At 34.3% G+C, this 24246-nt stretch overlaps 2 protein-coding genes across 2 annotated transcripts; one reads left to right on the forward strand and one right to left on the reverse strand.

Moving 5' to 3' along the window:
• Positions 1 to 3594: 3594 nt before the first annotated feature.
• On the reverse strand, positions 3595 to 7738 carry LOC126699531 (metal-nicotianamine transporter YSL3). Its single transcript, XM_050397416.1, has 8 exons — positions 6952 to 7738; positions 6462 to 6856; positions 6151 to 6320; positions 5840 to 5937; positions 5613 to 5747; positions 5337 to 5526; positions 5110 to 5224; positions 3595 to 4858 (listed from the first exon to the last, which is right to left on the reverse strand). Exons 2-8 carry the CDS (start codon positions 6826 to 6828, stop codon positions 3939 to 3941), a joined length of 1995 nt encoding a protein of 664 aa, XP_050253373.1. The 5' UTR covers positions 6829 to 6856; positions 6952 to 7738; the 3' UTR covers positions 3595 to 3938.
• Positions 7739 to 14901: 7163 nt separating this feature from the next.
• Positions 14902 to 19128, forward strand: LOC126698617 (uncharacterized). The gene is made up of 5 exons (XM_050395971.1): positions 14902 to 15271; positions 16190 to 16490; positions 17233 to 17391; positions 17473 to 17768; positions 18704 to 19128. The coding sequence occupies exons 1-5, from the start codon at positions 15074 to 15076 to the stop codon at positions 18923 to 18925; spliced, it is 1176 nt and encodes a 391-aa protein (XP_050251928.1). The 5' UTR covers positions 14902 to 15073; the 3' UTR covers positions 18926 to 19128.
• Positions 19129 to 24246: the final 5118 nt, after the last annotated feature.

The raw sequence follows: 24246 nt of genomic DNA on the forward strand, positions 1-24246 counted from the left end.
TAGTCCTTAATACCTTATTAGTTAACAAGATTCTTAGTTTATGGTTATGTAAAACTTATTTTTATTTTTATTTTTATTTTGTACAAGTTATTTTCTAAAGAAAAATAAGTCAATAAAAATAAACTCATGCTAAGACGCATTTAAAGGAAATTAAGGGAACATGATATGCTTTAAATTTATTTTTTTTAATAATTGAATAGTTGTTGTTAGTATTTTGATTGGTTTAACCTAACCAATAACTCATCCCCCCATCAATTGTCGACATGCGTTACCAAATAAGTGAGATTTATGTCGACATTAACACTTTTTGGAATATGAGTAATTTAAAAAAAATATATACTTTTTAGAAAATCATCTCATTTTTCTATATTTTGCAGCGACCTTAGAATGAGTTTGAAAATTATCTATTGACTTTTCTTATTTAAATTCACATAAATTATAGTTGTTTTTCAAAAACATTTAGCGAAAAATAACTTTATCTCATACCAAGATAAATAATGGAAGTTATGAGATAGATTTCTTTCTATCAGTTTTTATCCGATATTACCAAACACGAAAAATGTGAAAAACTATCTTTATATAAGACTTTTCATTGAGTTTTAACAAACACCACACCAGTGTCACTCTGAACTAGTTTATTTATATTTGACAAGTCTTCCAAAACTTATTCCAAAGAATAATCCAATGAAATTCTTATCATCTTCCATAACTATTTCCTAAGAAAATAGGATGTAATAATTATTTTCATGTTTAGAGTAACTCTATTTTTTTTTCTTTTTTCTTTTTTTTGGCAATAAAGGAAATTTACATGGCCTTGTGGTGAGCACTGAGCACAAGACAGGCCAGATAAAATTCCCATTTTAGCAAGGTGTGTGGTGCGGTGATGACCTACCTTCTTTCCATGTATAGGACTGATGGAGTTGTTTCCTTGTAATAATTGAACTAAATAAATACTCACAGCTTGTCTCATGGTCATCCATACGCTGCTTATTGTGTCACAATCGTTAAGATTTTGGTCCTAATGATTCCCATCTGTTTTTTTTTTTTTTTTTTTTTTGGCTGAAACTAATAATTCCCGTCTCACTGATGGTCCTTGCCTCCTAGGAAGTAGAAATTGCTGTAGGACCTTTAAAAATTTTTCTTTATATATAAAATATATATATTTAAATTTTTTAAATCATATCTTCCATTCTATTTTCGCTGTAGATCATTCGGGCCTTTTTTGTTTGGGATCTTATAGTTTTGGATAGTTTATTTACATAGTATTCATAAAAAATAAAAAATAAAAAATAGTAACTTTTATACTAAATATTTGACAAAAAGCTAAAGATTATTATTATTTTTTTTAAAGATAAACAACAAAAAAGCAAAAAGTTAAGCCAAATGCACACTTATATCTTAACTCCTAAGTGCATCGACCTCCAGTTAAATCACAACTCACAAGTGAAGAGAGTAAGGTTTTGTTCTTAGACTAACCATTTTTTCGTGGTGCTCAGTGCTCACAGGGACCTTTGTCTATTTTGGAGTTATACTATGTTATTTTCATTATTTCACATCAATCTTAATTTTTGTGGTGAATGCTGAAGGCGTGGATCACTTTGATTTCTTATTAACTTGCGTTTATTGTTTGTTTTGAATTAATGATGTGATGGATGAATACGTTTGTTTTTATTGACCTGTTTGTACCCGTAACCGGGTCTTAATTTTCATCTTATATTAACAGTATATTCAAGTTTCAATGTGGCTATGGTGTTATAACAATTGACAACTACTTCCTTTATGCATAAGGAAAATTATTAAATGTTCCGGGAGCATCATAATTGCGTACTTTCTACTCTCACATAAATTATGGTGTTATAGGTATACAAGCCACACAATTGTTAATATTACCAATGCATTGACATACATTATACATTACGTCTCATTAAGGAGGGAGTATTATATACATCTAGTACATATATTTCCTCCTCTCACACAGGATGGACCATTGCTAATATTATCAATATATTAACACACGTTAGGCCTTAGGGGATTCACCCATGTGACAGAGATAATACATACGCTAAATGCGTGATAAATTTTTCCCTCATTAAGGAGGGGGCTCACTTCTTTCATTGAAGAAACAGTCCGAGTTCTAGGCTTCATCCATAGATTCGAGTGAGTGCTTGGATCTTTCCTAATTTCTAGGCAATGAATATCTATAAATAGGAGTTAATTTCAAGGCATTGAATTCCTCTAGTGGGACTAATAGGACCACTAGACTATTGACTATTTAGGAGTAACATTGGCTTTAAACCATACCTTGATCATATCAATGAGTCATGTATGATTTATGAATTCTTTCTTTTACTTCCACCACAAACAAGTAGAATCCTTTTCAAGTTACAGCTGAATGCTTGAATGAAATATGTTACAGAATATTGTTGCATAGTTAAAAGATTCACTTCTTTGTGGAGGAAAGAATGACAACGAAAGGTAAGTTTAATAAAGTAAATGAAAATTATGTTAGGAATAATAAAAATATTTTAAGGAAACAACTATTAATATTCATAAGTTTGATTATTATGTATGGAAAGTTTGGTTGGCACGTATGCTTTCATTGATGTCATAGATTGGGCATTGACCAATCTGAGATTGCGATTTTTTGCACACTCAGCTGGTTGTTTTGGACTAACAGAAATGAAAGGATAACTTCAATAGGGAATTCCTTGTTTTTCTCCTGACCGGCTTGCTAGGCGTGCTGTGGAAAATATGCTATGCAGTTGGGGTGGGTTTTCATGAAATTCGTTAAGAAATGTTTCGTGGTTTTTCTGTGGGGATTCCCCTCTAACCAAAATTGAGAAAGTTGATGTGATTGACTATTAATATTATTAAATAAAACATAAGGAGAAGTCGTTTAAGACAATTTAGAAGATGGTTTATTAATTCAAATGAGAAAGAGAGTAGATGTGGAGATGAAATATAATGGTGATTATTCAACTGTTAATGTTTGTACATTGTGTACTATTCAACTGTTAATAATTGAACATTGTCATGGTTAATTAGCTTCATTGCACTTTCAAAGAGGTCATCAATTACAACATGGAAATTGATGTTGTCTTGTAGCTATACATTATTGTGTAAGTAGATTGGGCGACGATGGGTTGTCTTTTGCAATAAGAACCAAGAAGCACACATACTTTGAGATGTCAACATTTGGTGATTTCCATGTGTCCATATTATAGTTTAAAGAATAATATGGCTTATCACTTTAGTCAATAGCTTGCCGTATTTATCTCTTTGTTGCAAAATTGTGTGGTGCACTGAAATCTGAAATGCTCTTTTTTTACTACATTTTCAAAGAAGAATTGTTTAGTCACATCTTTGGGGGGTTTTTATCATGCTTGTTCTATTCTGTCTGCATCACACTTTTGGACCGCCATCACATCCTTCAGTTGAGAAATCCTATTTGTTCTTGTGGTATTAAATTTAGTTGCTTTTACGGCAATTCCTTTTTATCTAGTTGGTGAAATTATTTATAACTTGTATAGTGTAGGACATTTTAGTTGTACCAAATATCCAAAAAAGTGAGACCATTTTTAAAAATACACCCAATTATTGCAACCCGATACATTGATTCCTAAAGAAAACTCCGAGAATCCACTCACAAAAACCAACTTTGACCAACAGCAAATGAAACTTTTACAACAAAGCCAAATCCAACTTGGATCAGTTACATTTTGTTTGTAACTTTGTATACATTAGACTGCCAAAGCTTCCCTGGCACTTGTGCTCATATACATATCCTATTGCAACGTTGGAACAATATCTTAAATACTCGATTATTGAAATAGGCTTATTGTCTGATGTCATCTCTATATTAGTCTAAAGACTCTAAACTATGACTTCAGTCTTCATGTAAGATTACAACTCTGCACTAAACTTCAACACTTGATATGCTATTTGAAGCTCATGCAGATTGGAGGATTAATCTTGGCCAAAGCAAGGATTGATGCAGGGAGAATCCACAATCCATCTCCACATATCAAACCGGAAGCAACTGCAGGAACCATCAAGCTTGCCTCTTTGCTATTTAGCTTATGCCATACAAACACAATCAAACTTCCAACACACATATCAATTGCAAAGTAAGCACCAACAAGGAATGGCACAGCCATGGCCATTGGAAGTGGAACCCATTTCCCAATGTTAGTAGGGGTAAGATCTCTCAGCATGTTGGCAGCCATGGCAAAGGCAAAAAATCCATAACAAAGCTGCAAGCAATGATGGGGCAGGGCAGAGAAGCCTTCAACACCTAGAATTGCCATGTTGCGATAAATGATGGCATAAGGGGCTTTGTATTCGCCATTTGGGTTCCCAACATCAAAAGCCTTGTAGAAAAGAAAGAATGTGAGAGGAGCTACCACGCAGCCTATGGCTGTCCCAATAGCTTGGCTTACAAGCATTGATCGAGGGGAAGTGAGTGTGAGATGGCTAGTTTTTAAATCATGCATCAAATCAGAAGAGATGGAAACCATGGATTTAATCAGACCACATCCCACAAGTCCTGCAACCGCACCATTATTTTTTCCACTCAAGGCAGCAAGCACAAAAAGAGCCACTTTCCCATAATTATAAGCCATGTTCATGTCAGTTAAACCCGCACCATAAGCATTGCAGAAGCAAAGAGAGGGTGCAAGAATATAGGCAACAACTACAAAATACCACTTCAACTCCGGGAACATGAGTGGAATCACAATGATAGCAACTATGGAGAAGAGTATATACCCTGTACATGCCACCCAAAATGGTATGCTGTCTCTTATGAATACCTCATTTCGTCGCAGCTCATCAAGAGGCTGATTCTGGTTTTCTGGCCCTGCAGTAGTAAAAGAAAACTGTGTAAAGGTTATACAAAAATGAAATCCTCACTGAAAGTGTAATTGCCCCATGAGGGTAGTTCCTTGAGTCTAAACACCAATTGCAGGATGCCAACAACTTAAACAATCAATTAAGTTGATTGCTAGAGTTCCTCAGTTCTTTGGTGATATGACTCCATCAGCATGCTAAGCTGTAAGTGTGTGGAGTATTTGGCACACCCAGGAGATGTAGCATAAGTGACCCACTTACATGTTTTAGGGCCCTTCTTGTTCACTCTGCCATGGATGTTTCTAGAGGTGAAATATAGTATCTTGAGAAAATTGTAGAGCCCATCCCCAAGGATCATTGCAATGGAAATAAAAACCTGCAACACACATGAGGAGATATAAGACTGGATTTTTCATATTTACAATCACTCTTCAATATAATTTAGGATTCTGCTTAAGCAATAGTCTTAAAAAGTCCAGAACCCAGACCTTGTAACCATTAAGACTCTTCATACTGCTTTCAGATAAAGTTTCAGGGAACCACTCTCCTTTGAGCCCCCTTATCAGTGGCCACATTATTCCCCAAGAGAGCACAGCACCAAAAAGCAACGACAAGTTCACAAGATGGGAACAGATCATTCCTGCTCCAATATAAGTCATACTGAAATCAAAGTAGAATCTGCAAAATTCATTTTCATTAATCAATGATATGATCACTCTCAGATAAGGCTAAAAGATATGCAGAGAATAATTTGAAGAACGCACGAATTTTTCCAAGCTTGCAATCCAAATGTAGGGAACTGAGCAAATCCGCATGTCTCTCCAGCTGAATAGAACCATTGAAAGAAACCCCAAAGGAAACTCATCGAAAAGAATTTCATGAACCCATGAACCTGCTTCCTGCAAATAGGATTGAAACTTATTAAGAGTTGTTTCACACTTAAATTTGTTTTGAATTAATTTGAGACTAGAATTATAAAATCAATGCGTACTTGGCTATATTGTCTCCTTTAGGAGTATGAAAGCCATTAATAAGAACAGCAGTTGCAGTTCCACTTGGATATGGTAATTTGCAGTCTATTATCATGATCTGTAGAAGAACACAAATTCCATGACCAACCATTTCAAGTTCAGAAAGAGACAGAGAAACCTTGCCAGAAATTCAGATTATTATAATGCAAATGATCATATAGAATTATATATATAGATTTGGAGGACATCAAAACCCTTGAATAATTAACTAAACTCCCAATATGCCAAGGTCAATTTCTAATGAAAATAATATAAAAAACACAAAGCATACCTTTCTGAGAGGAACCAATGCCAACAGCCCAACAAAGCAGCTTACAAAGAGGAAACCAGTCATCCAACCAATCCCAGGCTCCTTGGTGTTAGGAGTATTCCCATCTGTAACAACCCCTGCTTGCTCATATGTCCTCCTATTCAAACCCAATAGATAAGATCCAAAACCACCTGCAATCCCATAATCGATTACATATAAAACATATGCAATAGTAACTTGTAAAATATCTAAATTAACAAAAGGCAAAAAAAAAAAAAAAAAAAAAAAAAAAATTTGACTGTAAACAACAAAACAAGATCAAAATCACCAACCTCCAAGAGAAATGCTATAGCATGCAACTGCACATGTCTGAATTATAGTGTTCTCCTGTCGAGTGAATGGAATTGAGACAATTCCAGCCTTCTCAAGTAGTGCAGTCCATGTTCTGATAAATACAAAGGCAAGGAGAGCAGCCGAGACATTGAGGTTTGGGACTAGACCAGTTGTGAGGTTTAGCTTCATCACTATCACACTATACATGATTCCAATAGCTAAGCTTGCAACAAGTCCTCTAATTGTAATCTGTCTCTTCCATGGGGCAATTCTCTTCACGTCTTCTGTCTCTTCACGAGTCTCTTCGATATCCTCTCTCTCAATGTTCTCTATCTCATTCGATTCTTCCTTGTTCATGTTCCCCATTTCAATTATCAAAATCTTCTACCTAGTCCTACACAATCCAAAAACAAAGAAAACATCAATAAAAAATCCAACTTGATGAGAAAACATTCAAGTAGACAAAATAGTGCACATGAATGATCTTACCTTTGCTCTTCTTCTCTTCTCCTTTGCTCAAGAACAAAAAGGTCAGAACTTTGGAAAGCTTACAAAAATTCAAAACTGTTTCTTTGATTTCTACTTCCAAAGACCAATATATTGCCCGTGAGTGTTTGCTACCTTCTTCAATCTATACACCCACAAACCACCAGATGGGTAGTGGTGCATCTGAGCGTTGACTCACAAGAACCTCTCAAATAACAATACAACACCCACAAAACCCAATTGGGTTTTCAAATCCAATCACAGGAGTGTTAAGTTCCACACCAAAAAATGTGAGAACCACACGATTCCCTTATTGGGTCAGTCAGAGAATCTCCTTTAGACCAAGATTACTCCTACATGACAGCATTTGCAGCCAGATACTATCTTTATTTATATATGTTTTTAATACACCATGAAAATTCCATTACAGGATGGAAGGATGAGCACCACAGGCCTTACCATCAGCACAGCTCTGCATGTACTGCAAAGAAGTACAACTTCCACAAGACGAGGTTTTTGTAGTACAACACCAAAACTTTCCAACTACAGCTTCATTGCATTGAACACATGTCCGGCTACAAAGGCTAAATCTTCTCGTTGACTCTTCTCTCTCATTGGAAAAGAGAAAAGTTGGTTATGATAGGAATTCAAGTGGTTGAAAAAAATAAAGTTCGGTTGGCTCTCCCTTCAGAAATTTCTAATTTTCCATGCTAGCACTCACTCACCTGTAAAAGGACCTAACCAAGAACTTAAAGCATCACGCAAGCAACAGGAACTTCTCTTTGAACTCTTTTGAAGGTCAACATTTCCACAAAGCGCACTAATATATTACAATTTTTTTTTTCTTTACCAGATAAATTTTTTAATTATATGTATGTATGAATCTCCCCTAAATACTTAAATCGTAGTATTTGTTCTCTCACACTCTACAAATACTTATACTTATTACATTAGTCAAAATTTCTAGATTTAGATTTCAAAAAAGTGTTCCAATTGTATGCAATTATGAGTGTGTGGTAATCAAATTTTACTTAAGTCAAATTTAAGTATATGTGTGTGTGAATCTCTCTTAGAGACTTAAACCTTGGTCTTTGTTCCCTCACACTCTACAAACACTAATTCTTGTTACACTAGTCAAAATTTCATGATTTAGATTTCATAAAAGTGTACCAATTGTATGCAATTCTGAGTGTGTGATAATCATTGTTTTTGATAGAATATAAATAATAGGGTAAGGTTTTTTGAGAAATGAACCTACTAAGATGCAGACAGTATCCAAAACTAAACACATATCTGAATTATATCATGTCCAATACAAAAAAGTAATAATATTGTACTTATTTATACAAATACATGTCCAATACAAAAAAAGTAATAATATTGTACTTAGTTATACAAATACATGTCCAAAATTTAACATGTATCTAAATCGTATCTTATCCAATAAAAAAAAAAAAAAACCTTCACCTTTGTATATAATGATGTACTTATCTACAAACAAAGATTGTACAATATTTACGGTAATCGAGAGCCAGTGAAGTTGTTAGGTGGGGCCAAGAAAGTGTGTGGTGATTTTTTCATCTTGATCTTTTTTTTTTCTTTTTTTTTATTCTTGTCTTATTGAGATCCATTTATTTTGGTAGAATTGAAAATTTTTTGTTAAAAATACTATAAATAAAGATAAAAATTAGTTACAATAGTATCATCGTGAAACTCATAAATAATACTAAAAAATATAATATATCCTATAAATAATTATAAAAATAAAATAAATTATAAAATAAGTTGACTTTTTATGCCGAGTCTACGCACACTTATCTGTTCGGTATTTAACTTTACAAGACACTCCTGTCCTGTGTCAAAATTTGATTAGATTCCACTACAATCGTGCCCATGAGAATAGAACGTCTCGTCAACGCGCTTTGAATGGAGAGAGTGTATAATTTGGTAGAATTATTTAATCCTCGCAACACTTTTTAATGTGACTTGTATCCTATTTAAGTAATTTAAATATGCAATTCTGTTTGGTAATGTTATTCTAATGACATCGTTTAAATATTGTGAAAATATATATGAGTGGAAAAATATTACATAAATACATATTATATTAGTTAACAAACAGACCCTCAATTGCCTCAAAACTCAAAAGATAAGTAAATAGCCTCTCATTTCATGTGCTTCTTTTTCTTTTTCTTTTCCTTTTTTATTTATTTATTTTACTGTTTCTTATATTTATTTAAATTATTGATGATGCAATTAAATTTAAGTCATTCATTTCTTTGTTTTTATTAGGAGGAACATTTATGTATTTCAAAATAGATAGTATGATTTTAAGAACTCCATCATGGGATTACCTTATTAATAAGTTTAAAAGATCTTAATATGGGTTTAACGTATTCAGGACTCACATGTGACTCATTAATTAGAGTTGACCAATTGGCCAAATGCTTAGGAATCAGGATAATGCCAGTACTTTCCTTTGTATTGTTGGTTTTCTTTAGAGATCCAATTCTTAAGGAAATATCATTTAAGTTTTTTTTTTTTTTTTTTTTCAAATACAAATGTGTGTATATATATATATATATATATTTGTCCTGTTAATCTCTTAGAACATTTGTTAATAGACTATTTTAAAAAAGATTTTATATCACTTTCATGATAAATATAAAATGATGTCAAAAAAGTCAGTTTTTTTTTTCCTTTTTCTATAAAAAGTTTCTAAAAATATTCTTTAAATCAATGTCCTTAGAACATCTGTTAACTTCTCTTTTTTTTTTTAATTTTTTTTTATGTGTATAGGTTTTAAAAATGATCATCTTTTGCATAACTGAAATAAAATTGTGTATTTACATTTCAAATAAAGTAAATAGTAAATTAGGAAAATTATTAATATTAGTCGTTAGTTTGTGCAATGCACAAGAAAGTTCAAAAAAAAATTATATATGATCATATTACACTAATAAATAAATAAAAATCTAATTATAGAATTTGTATAAATAACTTACTTAATTTAATTAGTATAATTGTAATTTGTTTGGTATTGATTTTTTTTTTTTTTTTTTTTTTTTTGTGAATCTTGTTGGTGTTGAGTTGATAGTGAATTCTAATTCTTTTTATTTTTTTACTTTTTTGAGAATCAAATTCTAATTCTCTTAGATTAACATAGTTTTAAAATGTTTGTTGTGGGGACTATGGCCCAAAGTAACGAGTTAGGCCTTGGGCCCGTCCCAAGACGTCAGCCCGTCCAAGGACATCAGCCCTTCCGAGGAGGTAACATGGCTTAAGCAATCCACGTTAAATCTTATCTTGGGAAGTAAAGAAAAAGGTCCGAGGAGGAATTCCTCCTCGGACACTGAAAATCCGGAGCGGAAGTGCATCCAAGCCACTGAAACACATCCCCTAAACGTGAAAAGGAAGGAAACAAAAATATCTAAACAAAGGTTGCCACCACCACATTGAATGCACTACAACTACTTTCCAGGCCGCATTAATGTAGAAAAGACCCCTGAACAGTGTTACATTGGCTACCACAACTCACAAAAGACTGAAAGAGGTGTCTGATAGAACGAGTGCTCAAGTGGGGGCTTGGATTATCAACAAGTATAAAACCCAGATGATGATAAAGAAGGGCCTATATAATGTATAGAAACCCCCATAAGGGGGGAGGGAGAAAAAAGGGCAGAATATTGTGGCATGCAAAGAAACCCTAATATACTAGTCTGTATACATAAATTAATTCTTGAATCTCCTCGAACCGTGAGATTTTTCAACGTAATGGCCTTTGTTCTTGTCCATATGTACCTATATCCCATGTAAAGTTTTTGTCTAACTTATCTAAACTCAGTTTTTTAACCCATACTCTACAAAATTTATTGTGTTGGACTTTTTTGGATCAAGACTTCACAAGATAGGGGTTTGGGTTCTAAAATTGTGACCCTACATTTGTAATTCAAAAAACCAAACTAATATAATAATGTGAAAATGTATATTTTCTATATTATTATATAGAATATAAATATAGATATAAATAAAGATAGATTACAATCTATTGAATTTTCAAATAGTATCATAATTTGGGTCATTTTAAAATAAAATAGAGATTGAGAAAATGGGTGAATGGAGTAGCCTTTTTAGATCACAAGCTGTTTTTTTTTTTTTTTTTTTTGGTATTGTATTGTTAATTAATTAAAAAGTTGATAAAGACATTTGACAATGAGCTTAATCATATACATTATACAACTACACTATCATAAATTTTCTTCGAGCCAAATAAATCTGCTGATTTATAATTTATAATGAATGCACTGGTATACGAAACAAAGGGAAGTTGATATTAGGAGGTTAATGGCTTGTTTGGTTTTAATTCTTTAAAGTGACATTGATTTATTATATAATTTAGGGTAAATTACAAAAACTATCCTTGTACTATACTCTTCAAACATAGAGTTACCTTGTGTTTTATTTTGTGATACTTACCATCCTTATGGTTTGCTTTATAAGATATTTACCTCTCTTTTGGTTTGCTTCATGTAGTATTTTTACTAATTTATTAAAATTCAATGACATGGCATCACAACACATATTGGGGAAAACTTAAAGAAAAAAATTGTTCTACCTTAAAGTTTAAGCCTTGTGAACATACACAAACTCTAATGAGAATTGAAGGAAAAAGTCAGAGAGAGAACCATTAACATGAGGCCATGGTAGAACAATCTTTTTCTTCAACTCCTTCTCTATATATGATGTTTTGACACTTACAATAAAATCAAATTCCGTTAAAGTTAGCGGAAAAGTTTCATAAGCAAACAACTTTTTCTAGATGAAGTGAAACCTCATCAAGTATGATTTTTTGGACCCATCCTTAAGAAGTAAACCACAAATACACGACCTCCCCTATCAAAAACATCTCATAAGCAAACTATAAGAGAGATAAATGCCTCATAAACAAACCACAAAGGAGGCCAGTGTCATAAATAAAGCACATGGTGATTTTATATAATAAGGATAAAGACAAGGATGGTATGTCTACTTTACCTATAATTTATTCCATCTGATAGTGATTTTATCAAATTGTCAAATTAAAAATTTGGATAGAACTTATTTTACTGAAAATTGAAAACACTGTAGCAAAATAATTTTTAAATGTGTGAATAGTGCCGTGGGACCTATTTTTAATGAAAAAATTGATAAAAAATGAAATTTGTGGGTCCGTGAATAGTGCACGGATGCACTGTTCACGGAAAACTGGTCAAATGTTGCGGCTACTATTCATGTACAGTACATGAACAGTAGCCGCTTGTGAGGGGGAAAACGCGTGAAAAAAAAAAAAAAAAAAAAAAAGAAGGAGAAAACGTAGAAACCGAGCAAACGCACTATCCAAACATTACCTAAGTAACAGTGTTTTAAGGCAAAAAATAGATTATCAATTTTTAAGATTTAATCTATTTGAGAAACCCCATAACAAATTGCTCACAAACCCTCTTCCTTTTCTAGTTAAAAAGAAGAAGAAGAAGAAGTAAATAATGACAACACGGTAATACCATTCTCCCTCCACATCACTTGAGTTGTTGATTATATTACAGTGCCCTTCTTTTTAACAACAATCATCGTATTTTATTTTTTAAAAACAACAATTTCAACATATAACATATGTGATAATTGTTCTTTATTATTATGTCAAAACACCAATTGGTTTTGTGGTGTTGACGAGATTTGAATTCTAAATCTTTTATTTGATGAAAATAAATTTACTAGTTGAGCTAATTGAAATCCACGTTGTATTGTATATTTATAGTATTATTATCATGTTTTCATTATGTGGCACTGTAGGGTCACAGTTTTAGAACCCAAACCCGTATCTTGTGAAGTCTTGATCCAAAAAGGTCCAACACAGTGAATTTTGTAGAGTATGGGTTAAAGAACTGGGTTTAGATAAGTTAGACAGAGACTTTACATGGGATAAAGGTACACATGGACAAGAACAAAGGCCATTACGTTGAAAAATCTCACAGTCCGAGGAGATTCAAGAATTAATTTATGTATACAGACTAGTACATTAGGGTTTCTTTGCATGCCACAGTATTCTGCCCTTTTTTCCCTCTCCCCCCTTATGGGGGTTTCTATATATTATACAGGCTCTTCTTTATCATTTGGGCTTTACACTTGTTGATAATCCAAGTCACCACTTGAGCACCCATCCCATCAGACACCTCTTTTAGTCTTTTGTGAGTTGTGGTAGCCAATGTAACACTGTTCAGGGGTCTTTTCCACATTAATGCGACCCGGAAAGTAGTTGTAGTGCATTCAATGTGGTGGTGGCAGTTTTTGCTTAGATATTTTGTGTTTCCTTCCTTTTCACATATTTAGGGGATGTGTTTCAGTGGCTTGGATGCACTTCCGCTCCGGATTTTCAGTGTCCGAGGAGGAATTCCTCCTCAAACCTTTTTCTTTACTTCCCAAGATAAGATTTAATGTGGATCGCTTAAGCCGTGTTACCTCCTCGGACGGGCTGACGTCCTTGGACGGGCCTAAGGCCCAACTCGTTACTTTGGGCCATAGTCCCCACAGGCACAATATTATCTTCCTTTGTATATAAATCTGAAGGTAAAATCTAGGTATAGTATTTTAGGTGATATATATTAAGTTCTCCAATTAAATTCAAACTCATGGGTGTATTGACTAATGAAATACAAATAATGTATTCTTTTCCTAGGACAAATAAATTCAATACATAATTTAATATCACGTCAAGAACATTGTAGTTTAATTGACACCTCATAGTATTTCCAATTGAGACATCTGGGATTCAAATCCTACTGCTCCCAACTATTGATGTATTAAAAGAGAAAAAAAAAAAATCTTAAGCAAATATATTTTTATGCATGAATACATATAAACATATAGAATAGTATAAACTTAATTTGAGTTCCATACTCATAAGTTTGTTCATCTGTTATGTTTTAACTTGACTCATTTTATAGTCGAGTCTAAATTGTTGGACTATTCAGAGTTTGATTTTGTGCTTAATTTGATTTCGACTTGACTTGACTTGAAAACATTACAGTTTTAAATGAGATTTTTTTTTGGTGACGTTTAATCCATGGAGTAGAGGCTTGGGTTTGACCCCCCTTAGGTTTATATATATATATATATATAATTGCTTCAGAATTAAGGTTGATGTATTATAAATTTTTTGTACTATTCTCTAACATAGTGAAAATCGCTACAATTCCTTGGACATAGTCATTTTGCAAAATCACATGAATTTTGTATCGTGAGATTATTTTTGCATGTTCTTTTCTAATTTGTTTCTTAAAAAAAAAGGCAAATTACAACTTATCTACTTGTAATTTGGTTGAAATTTAAGTTATTCAATTGTGGTTTAAAATTTTACGCTTTACCCACCTAAGATTTGACTGAAATTTAAGTTGCCTATTTACGGTTTGAAATTCCATTATGCAAGTGTTTCACTGGATATTTTTTTTTTTAATTTATCTTATTTGATTTTATATTTTTATGTTTTTTTTGTGTTTTTGAAGAAGAGAAACATAAAAATAAAGTAAAATCAAATATTTAGTCATATTTTTAACAAAAGTGGGTCTAACTGAATTAATCTCAGGTGGGTAAAGTATTGAATTTTAAACTAGGTAAATTAAATTTTCGTCGAATTCCCAAAAAAAAAAAGAAAAGAAAAGCTATTTAAAACTTTAGGAAATTATAAACCAAAAGCCCAAGCCCATAAAATTTTCTTAGTTTAGATTTCTGAGTTCCCATAATCCGAGCCCACACAAACACAATCAACCAATTCAAGCCCAGCCCCTCAAATTTCCAATAACGAAATTTACCAAAACCACCCCAAACCGACAAACCCTTTTAGGACAAAAAAAGAAAAAGAAAACCATTATTAAGGGCAAAAAAGTACTTTCATTAATTCCCCAAATCCAGAACACCCCACCGTCTCTTTCTTTTTCACTTTCACCTTGTTCCCCAAGCGTTCTTGCGTGGACACCAATTATCATCTCCGAAACCCCAAAACAAAAACAAAAAAAACTCCAATAAACCCTAAATCCCAAATACATATTCGCAGAGAAGAAAAACCCCAAATTTCTAAATATAGTAGATAATAATGGGTGGGTCATCGGAGACGAAGTTCTTGCAAGAACTGGTGCTTTACGCGGCGAGCGCCGCCCTGAGTTGCTTGGTGTTGTTCGCGGGGCTCCGACACCTCGACCCGAACCGGGAAGCTTCCAAGAAGGCGCTCGAGCACAAGAAGGAGATCTCTAAACGCTTGGGTCGGCCTCTCATCCAGACCAACCCTTACGAGGTAAGCTTCTTCTATTAAAAAAAAAAAAAACGCCACCGTTTCGGTATGTGATTGTGTGCTTTCTTGAAGAATTTGTGAAAAAAGTTATCATTTTTATGAGTTTGCATTAATGGGTTTTTGATATTCTATGGTGAATTTGTGAAAATTTTCCCAATTGCATAGTATGTATGAAAAAAAAAAAGTTGCAGTAAGTGTAGTACCTTGAACACAATTTTGGATAAAGGTTTTATTTTTAATGAAGTTATGCATTTTTTTTTAAAGATAAAAACACACTACTCAGACTGGCCATGGAGATAATATACTGCACTCACTCGAACCGGCGGCAGCATTGATAAATTTTTTTGGGTTTCATGAAGCTGCCATTCTGTTGATGATTGTGGTTTTGTTATTGGCTTTGTTCGTATTGACGGGTTGGTAAATCTATAAAAAGAACATGGAGGAGCATGAATTTTTTGGTTGTGAAACAATTTCTGTTGGGACAGAAATAACTTGTATGGATGCTGTATGGATTATGAATTAGAATATGTTTGGAACGGAGTAAGATGAGGGAGAGGGGTTGAGAGGAGAGATCGCCGGTTGCCTTCACCACCCCTCTCCCCTCATCAGTCATGTCCCTTCATCCGAACATAGAGTTAGTTGCATAAGTGTTAAGAGTCTTGTAGCTTAATTGACATCTCTTGGTGTTTCCAAAAATCCCCTCCCCATTAAATTATCAAAATAGAGTTAGTCACACGAGTGTCAACGCCCGCATTAGAATGATAAGCTAAGGAATGTGGATTACCTTTTCGGTGCAACTTGTCTTTGCGCCATAGATTTTCTCGTCTTTATTGATTAATGTTGAAATAGGGAAATTAGAATTATGTGAAATGAACTCTAGTTTGTTTTTATGCTTGACTCGTGTTTCTTCATTATTTTCAGGATGTCATAGCATGTGATGTTATAAATCCTGACCACATTGATGTTGAATTTGACTCTATTGGGGGACTGGAGGCCATCAAGGAAGCATTATATGAACTGGTGATACTTCCCCTAAGGAGACCTGAGCTTTTTTCCTATGGGAAGCTTCTAGGTCCCCAGAAAGGGGTCTTGTTGTTCGGACCTCCAGGTACTGGAAAGACCATGCTTGCCAAAGCTATTGCAAAAGAATCTGGAGCTGTTTTCATCAACGTCAGGATATCAAATCTGATGAGCAAATGGTTTGGTGATGCACAAAAGCTTGGTGAGTGTAGATTATAATTACACTCCCCCATGCCACCCCTCTGGATTTGAGGGTTTTCTGTCATCGCCTTGGCAAACATACACAACTACATGAAGTTATTTTGGCCTTGTATATATTCTGTTGTGATGGGGCTCATTATTTATGGGTAGTCAAATTTAGTTTGACTCATGATCATAGAAGCATGAATGATCAACTAAGAACACATGACTTACTTGATGTATTAGGTTTATTTAGCTGAACAGAATAAGACAATGCATAGATGCTTTCAGCACAGTTTCTTTTGGTTAATGAGTAACGACTATATGGGAAGAAGATAGTTTAGTTGCATTCTGTTGTGGACGTTATCTTCATCCAATCTAATTGAAATGCTTTTCCAATCATAGGTTGATCATCTAAAGTATAATATATTTTGCAATTTTTGTTTTTGTTTTTGTGCTATTAACATGAGCCTTAAATAATGAATATAAAAATAATTGGAATATATTTCATAGATATGAATTTATATAAGAAAGTATGATTAGTATAAATGGAAGAGAATGTTGTACTTTTTGCAGGAGAGTGTATTGACAAGTATATACCTTGTTAATATTGATAGCAATCATACATAGATGTTGGGAAAAGATTTTCTGATCAAAAGTGTTGAAGTAGATCATACTATTTTTTTTAGTTGTTATTGTATTTCTTTTGCACAGTATAATGCTTTGATTTTGATGATTATTAATTTTTTACTATGGTTTTGCAGTGGCTGCTGTATTCAGCTTGGCTTATAAACTCCAGCCAGCTATCATATTTATTGATGAGGTTGATAGTTTCTTGGGTCAGCGCCGTAATACAGATCATGAAGCATTAACAAATATGAAGACTGAGTTCATGGCTTTATGGGATGGATTCACCACTGATCGTAAGTTTGTGCGTTGGACAGCACCTATGTCTTATGATTTTCTCGTTGAAAAATTGAATCTAAAGTAGGTTGTTCTTGTAGAGAATGCACGAGTGATGGTTCTTGCTGCTACTAATCGCCCATCAGAACTTGATGAAGCAATACTCCGGCGTCTTCCTCAAGCATTTGAGATTGGGATACCAGACTGCAGGGAGAGAGCTGAGATACTGAAGGTGATTCTGAGGGGCGAGAGAGTTGAAGACGACATTGACTATGTCCACATAGCTAGCTTGTGTGAAGGTTACACAGGTTCAGATCTTCTCGAACTATGCAAGAAAGCAGCCTATTTCCCTATTAGGGACCTACTAGATCAAGAGAAGAGTGGGAAAAAATCTTCTGTGAGTATATATATCATTTTCTTCTTCTACAATTTAGTCCTTTTCATTTTGTAATTAAAAAAAGAAAAAAGAAAAACACTCTCCAATTTGGTAGCATGCTTTGGTATGGCAATGAGATATTTTTCGATTGGTAAGTTACACATGCACCCGATGGGTCCACAACTTTAGCCTCCACCTAGCACTTATAAGTAAGGGTGGAGGTGCCAGTTGGGTCATTTCATTTGAATCTTTGGAATAGCCAACCCCACCTAACCAAAAAAAAAATTGGAATTCTCTTGCAATATGGACTAAACTTATCTTGAATACATGACGATGTCACCCTTTTAAATTTCACCGCATACCCAATATTCCATGAGTTCTTTTCAGATTGTAAACATAATTCTATTTGTTAAGTCCTGGTTTCATTTTCTTCCTTAATCTCCTTTGCACTGCTAAAAACCATGGATGTCCTTGGGAGTCAGAAATTTAAGAATCAGGGCAATAAACAACATTCTGTTAGTATTGCATGACAGTAAAATTCATGGCATCAAGTAACTTTTATCTTGATCCTTTGATTGGCTTTTTAAATGTTGAAAAAGGTTAACATGCCAGGAGAATAAAGGAATTCAGGTATTCTTATTGTTTAAGTATTAAAAGAATTCTAGTTATTTGTATAATTTTTTTGCAAAATTTACCTCTTTATGTAGATGTAGGATCTGTTTGGAAATAGCTTATTTTGCTGAAAACAATAAAAAATAATAATAAAATTTACTGTTCACATGCGGGTACTGTTCATTGGCCTGTTTGCGCTGTTCATGTCCCATGAACAGTGCAAGAGGCGCTGAGCTGAGGGAAAAAAAAAAAAAAAAAGCCAAAAACGCTGAATGCGGATGCGCAATACAAACAGATACGTAATGTTCTGAAAGATACTCTTTTGTATGTGTGTTTTGTTCCAGCCACCAAGGCCATTGTTTGAATCAGATTTGGAGAGAGTTATTGCTACATCAAAAAAGACAAAGGTAGCTGCTAATGAATACACTGGATTGAGCTCACAATCACCAGGGTGGTCGAGGAATTCAGAATCAGGTGATTATCCTGTTCAAGCTGCAATAAGTGAGCTCTCTAAGCTTGTGGTTTCCCAAATCTTGAATATTCAATCAGATGCCCAGGAACCTTGAATTCATCACATTTGAAACCTACTCTCCTGAAGCAAATTTGTTATTTAGTCTAGAGCTGTAACTTTGTTAGTTATAGAGAATTACTATACATGTCTGAAATTTGTTGATGGGGTTTTCATATTTTTGGATGTCTTCCAGAATTCACATTTTGATGTAGCAATTAGAACCATCTTTTTAATGCAGCTCTGCTTTCAGTTTCTCTCCTCTTTATCTTTGAACTTTTAGAAGTTATGCTTGGTTTGTGGAATGTTATTATCACCTGAACATGATCATTGTGGTTAGTTTCTTTGATGGTCATACACACCTCAAAGAATTGAGTCCTCCTGTGGTTCAGTCTCTATGTGGGAGCATCCAGGGGTTCATTTGACAGTCGATTTATAAGAATTTTAACCCTTGTGAGTTCCAACTCGATTGAGCAACAAGAAAATAAATTTATTTACTTTTGTTTTGGTTATTTGAAGAAAGTAGTAAGTAAATAGGAACGGGAAAATAAATTTTGATAGAGTATTCTTCTCAAGGTCAATCTTTCTTGGATATTAATCAACTTTGGAGAGAATTTATTTTCCTTTCCTTTTTCTCCTCTCATTTGTAAAGCCTACAGGAGATTGAAAATCAATTGTTAATCTGAGCACTTAATAATTATATTCAGATTCACCTCGTGCACAATTCGATCTCACTAGTAACTAATCATGGATTGATATTAAGTTGGACATGATTAGTTCTTATCACTAACACTTTCTTACAATTGTGAATGAACCTAGTTTAACTCTTTTACATATTTAGCCTAAGGCTGGTGTGGATCTTATTACTTCAACTTTCTGTACAAGTAGTTCAGCTGGGTTTTTCAAGAGTTCTTAGTTCATTTATTTAGCTAGGTTGCAACAGCCAGCCACCAATATTAATACCATCTAGGAAATAGTTGGCAGTGGAATCGGTTTGGTTGGGTTTCAACTTTCAAGTGTTGTGTCAAAGCAATACTTCCTAAAAGTAGGCAGGTCCAACTAATAAAGCAAGTGCAGGCTTATCGTAAACTTTGGAAGTTGCTGCCTTTTCCCTGTCACATTCATTTACTATAGAGGCAGGACCACTTGTAGCTGTAGCAACATAATAGGACAGAAACTGCAAAAGCAAATTTGGAAGAAATGATTTTCGGTAGATTTGAAATATCATCAGTGAAAGGAGATTCCCATTTCCTTCTATTTAAAACTTTGTATATGACATTGATATCGGCCTAGGTGAGCTTATGCCACAGTCTGAAATATGGGGCAACAGTCCATTTCCTTCTTTTTAAAGGGGATTGAAAACCGTTGGAAAAAAAAACTAGTTATGGAGAAACGTCTCCACCAAATATGTTCAAGTTAAACCACTATGCTATTAATAACATCATGGGCCAGAAGAATAATTTGTATTCTTTCATGAAACAGAGCCATAAAAAATTATATGGTTTTTACAAATCGAATCACATTAGGAAATCGCTGTCTGCAGATTTTGTGGCTGATATGACTATGATCATGGCACAAAGACAATTGGATATCAGTAACCACTAACCTGTCCTATCTTGCAGCTTGAATTTGTGACACTGATTAATGGACATTCCTGTCCACAAAACAAGCATGACGTTAGGTAGTTTTGGCTATTGATCCTTGCAAGTTAGTAACTTTTATACAGAGTCCAAAATTTTCCACATCAAGTAAATTTGGAAGATGATATATAGTCATGCCAATTTTCCAACTAGACCCCATCTGTCATACCCCATTAAACATTGCTCCTCATTATTCAACATCCGTATCTTGGGCAACTACAATGCTCAAATTCATATGGGTCCAATAGAGATCTACAATGGTTAAGCAGCAGAGCAAAGCAAAGCTCTGAGTGGTTTAATACCTATAGACATATATAAAAGACACACGAAACAATATTTGCACATTAGAAAACTTGGAAAAAGATCAGTTTACTTGTTCAAAGCTGAATGCTGCCAAATTTATAGAGGTAGATATGCATGTGATTCTTTTAAACTATTTGTTTATATGTTTCTTACAAGGAAAGCCGCACACCCTGTGACTTGTGGTTTTGGGTTATAATAAATTTGTTATTGTTAGGCGATGGAGGACTATAGGGTAGATGATGACTAGCAATTGCGTTAGGAACCAAAGCTGGCAAGTTGCTCGTTCAAAATTTTTTTGTTCATAGCGCAATTAGCATGAGATCCTATCAGAATTTTGTTAGATTAATTTTTATGTTCTCATTTTTTGTCTCTAATTTTCCATACATGTTTGACTGCCTAATACCGATAGATTATTTCAATTAGTGTTTTTTTTTTTTTTTTGGTGGCATCTAGGGTGTGTTTGAGATATCTATTTTCCATTGCCATATTTTACTTAAAAAATAAGCTGGGTAAAAAATAAAAATATTTATGAAAAATGAGGTTTTTAAAAAGAGTCAGCTTATAAGCTATACCCAAAAAAAAAAAAAAAAAAAATTGTACATAAGGTTGTAAACAAACCAAATCTTTACTGTGAGTTTAGTTTTACAGTTTTTTTCTTTTTGTTTAAATTTTATTTAAAATAATTTAATTTTTAGATTTTTCAAAATTATAAGTTAGCTTTTGGTTTTTTGTTTCATGTTATACAAATAAGCCATTAGAAATAAATTGTTTCCAAGCGGACATGAACTAAAATTTAAATTTTACCTATGTGATGAACCAAAGTATTTGAAAAAATCCAAACTTAGATATATATGCTTCCTGTAATGTGGATACGAAAGTTAATACAACTCATGATTAATATATTTCAACTTTAAAGAAAATTTGTTGACAAACGTATTTTTATTTTAAGTTTTATAAAACTATTACAACTTACAAGTGAGCTGTAAATGAATTGATTAGTAAACTGGCGTAAAGTTTGGTGCTAATATGTAACAACAAATGTAGAAATATAGGCTTCTTGGAAAAATTGTACGTGAACAAATTTCGTTCAGGAAATTAACAAACTGAGTTTGAAAAAAAAGTATTAAGTTTGGCAATAAGCTTGGGTTTAGCTTGAGCTATGATGACAGAAATAAACTAATTAGTTAGAACTCATGATGTTTGGTTTGGGTCCACTCTTTATAATCTAAGCAACCATCAATGAATAGTTTAACAATAGCGCAATTAGCATGAGATCCTATTAGAAGTTTGTTAGATTAATTTTTCTGTTCTCATTTTTGTTCCTCTCTAATTTTCCATACTTGTTTGACCAACTAATACCGATAGTTTATTTCATTACGCTTCGTTTGTTTCAATAAAAACATTGTATAAAGATAATTTTCTGTGTTTTTCAGTATTTGATAGCATTAGAAAAAGAATGACTTATTTTTAAAGATTGTTTTTGTGGGGACCGGCCCAAAATAATAGGTTGGCTGGGTCTTGGGCCCGTCCGAGGAACAGCTCATCCGAGGAGACGTTGTGGCCCAGAATCCTTATTTAGGCCCACTGGGGCAAAGAGAACACGTCCGAGGAGTAATTCCCTCTCGGACATTCCAAAATCCGAATCAAGGGTGCGTCCTGACTACTGTAGTCCTCCCTCCAAGCACGTGAAAAGAAAGGAAACCCAAAATATCTCAGCTAAAGTTGCCTCCATCATATTAAATGCACCACAACTACTCTCCTGGCCGCATTAATGAAGAGAAGACCCCTGAACAGTGCTACATTGGCCATTGCAACTCACAAGGAACTGATAAGGGTGTCTAATGGGACAGGTACTCAAGTAGGGGTTTTGGATGATCAACAAGTGTAAAACCCAGATAATAGGAGAGGGCCTATATAATATGTAAAGGTCACCCAAGAGAAGGGGACGAAAAAGAAAGAAAGGGAGTAGGAAACATTGTAGGGAAATTTTATTTGCATGAATCTGTGTCCATTAATCAAGTTTGAGACCTGATCATCCGAAAATGACCTCTCTTCATTGCTACCTCTTTTTGTTCTTGTACCCATATCCCTTAAGCCCATGCAATAAACCGTTTAAGCTAACTGAACCCAAGTTCTCTAGCCCATACTCTACAAAAAAATTCATTGTGTGGGACCTTTTGGGCCAAGATCTGACCTATAAGGATCGGGTCCACAAAAATCGTGTTCCTACAGTTTTCCACTAATATTTTTTGGCCATCAACTATATTTTATAGTAAACTAAATAAGGGAAGTTAAAAAGATTGTTTTTCAACTCGTTTAAGGTTATTACCAAATATAAGAAAATGAGATAGCTTTATAGAAAATATTTTTTGGAAAACGACTTATTTTCTAGAAACATTATTACCAAAATAAACATAGCGTTAAATTTTTTTTTTTTTTTTTTGGTGGTGTGGTCGCACGATTTTCCTGGCCCAACTTCCGTTGATCAGGCCTTGGCCCAAAGCACAACCCACAATGAATACTTGTAGAGAATGGGTTAAAGAGTTTTGCCTCAGTGAAACTAACAAATCTGATGCATGTAGTGTACTGTTTGCAGAGGGAAATAAGAACGCAAAGAAGGATTCTTCAAGTCTCGTTTTATTTCTTTTGTTCTTCTTACAATTCTGCCGTCCCCCCTTTGAGGGACTTCATTACATTATATATTTCTCTCCTTTTCATCCCAACCTTACACCTGTTAGTCATCCAAGCATCCACTTGAGCACCTGTCCCATCAGACGCCCTCATCAGACCTTTTGTGAGTTGCAGAGGCCAAGGCGGTACTGTTCAGGGGTCTTTTCCTCATTAATGCGGCCAAGAGGGTGGTTGGGGCGCAATTAATGTGGTGGTAGCCTTCCGTGAGATATTTTGAATTTAATTTGTTTTTTATGTTGGGGAAGGTGAGCTGAAATGGCTGAGCAGAGTTTCTCGTCTGGGCTTCGTGATGTCCGAGGAGGAGTTACTCCTCGGACAGGTTTCCTTGACGCTATCGGGGTTGAACAGCGCTTCATGTGAGGCTTTTCGTTGGACAGGACGCTCCTCGGACGGGCCTGAGCTTGGAATAGCCCATTATTTTTGGGCCGGGCCCCACAATAGCCCCTCAAAACTGCGGTTTTAACCTCCCTCCGAGGAGAAAAGCGGGGTTTTGATATTTGTGAGTGGAGGGAAATAAGGAGATCGTGGGGTGCGCGTGCGGACCGTTACTTTTGACGCGCCACAATTTACGAGACGTGGTCATTAACTTCTGGAGGCGTTATGTTCCCTTCATCCAACGGCTTGGTGTGAATCGAACGGCCATCGTTTCTTTCTCGTATTTTTAGGCAGGGATGATCTTTTCTCTCTCCTCCCTGCTATATAAGACGTCAGCGGGGCTCAGTTTCTTTTTTCATCTGCATTTCAC

Source organism: Quercus robur, chromosome 9 (genome assembly GCF_932294415.1).
Source record: "Quercus robur chromosome 9, dhQueRobu3.1, whole genome shotgun sequence".
Lineage (NCBI taxonomy): Eukaryota > Viridiplantae > Streptophyta > Magnoliopsida > Fagales > Fagaceae > Quercus > Quercus robur.

Coding starts and splice junctions, on each gene's coding strand:
- LOC126699531 (XM_050397416.1), bottom strand. CDS start 6,828: ATGGGGAACATGAACAAGGAAGAATCGAATGAGATAGAGAACATTGAG. Junction 5,748..5,839: donor AAAGGAGACAATATAGCCAA/GTACGCATTGAT, acceptor TCCTATTTGCAG/GAAGCAGGTTCATGGGTTCA. Junction 4,859..5,109: donor CAAGAAGGGCCCTAAAACAT/GTAAGTGGGTCA, acceptor TTACTACTGCAG/GGCCAGAAAACCAGAATCAG.
- LOC126698617 (XM_050395971.1), top strand. CDS start 15,074: ATGGGTGGGTCATCGGAGACGAAGTTCTTGCAAGAACTGGTGCTTTAC. Junction 16,491..17,232: donor TGGTGATGCACAAAAGCTTG/GTGAGTGTAGAT, acceptor ATGGTTTTGCAG/TGGCTGCTGTATTCAGCTTG. Junction 17,392..17,472: donor GGATGGATTCACCACTGATC/GTAAGTTTGTGC, acceptor TTGTTCTTGTAG/AGAATGCACGAGTGATGGTT.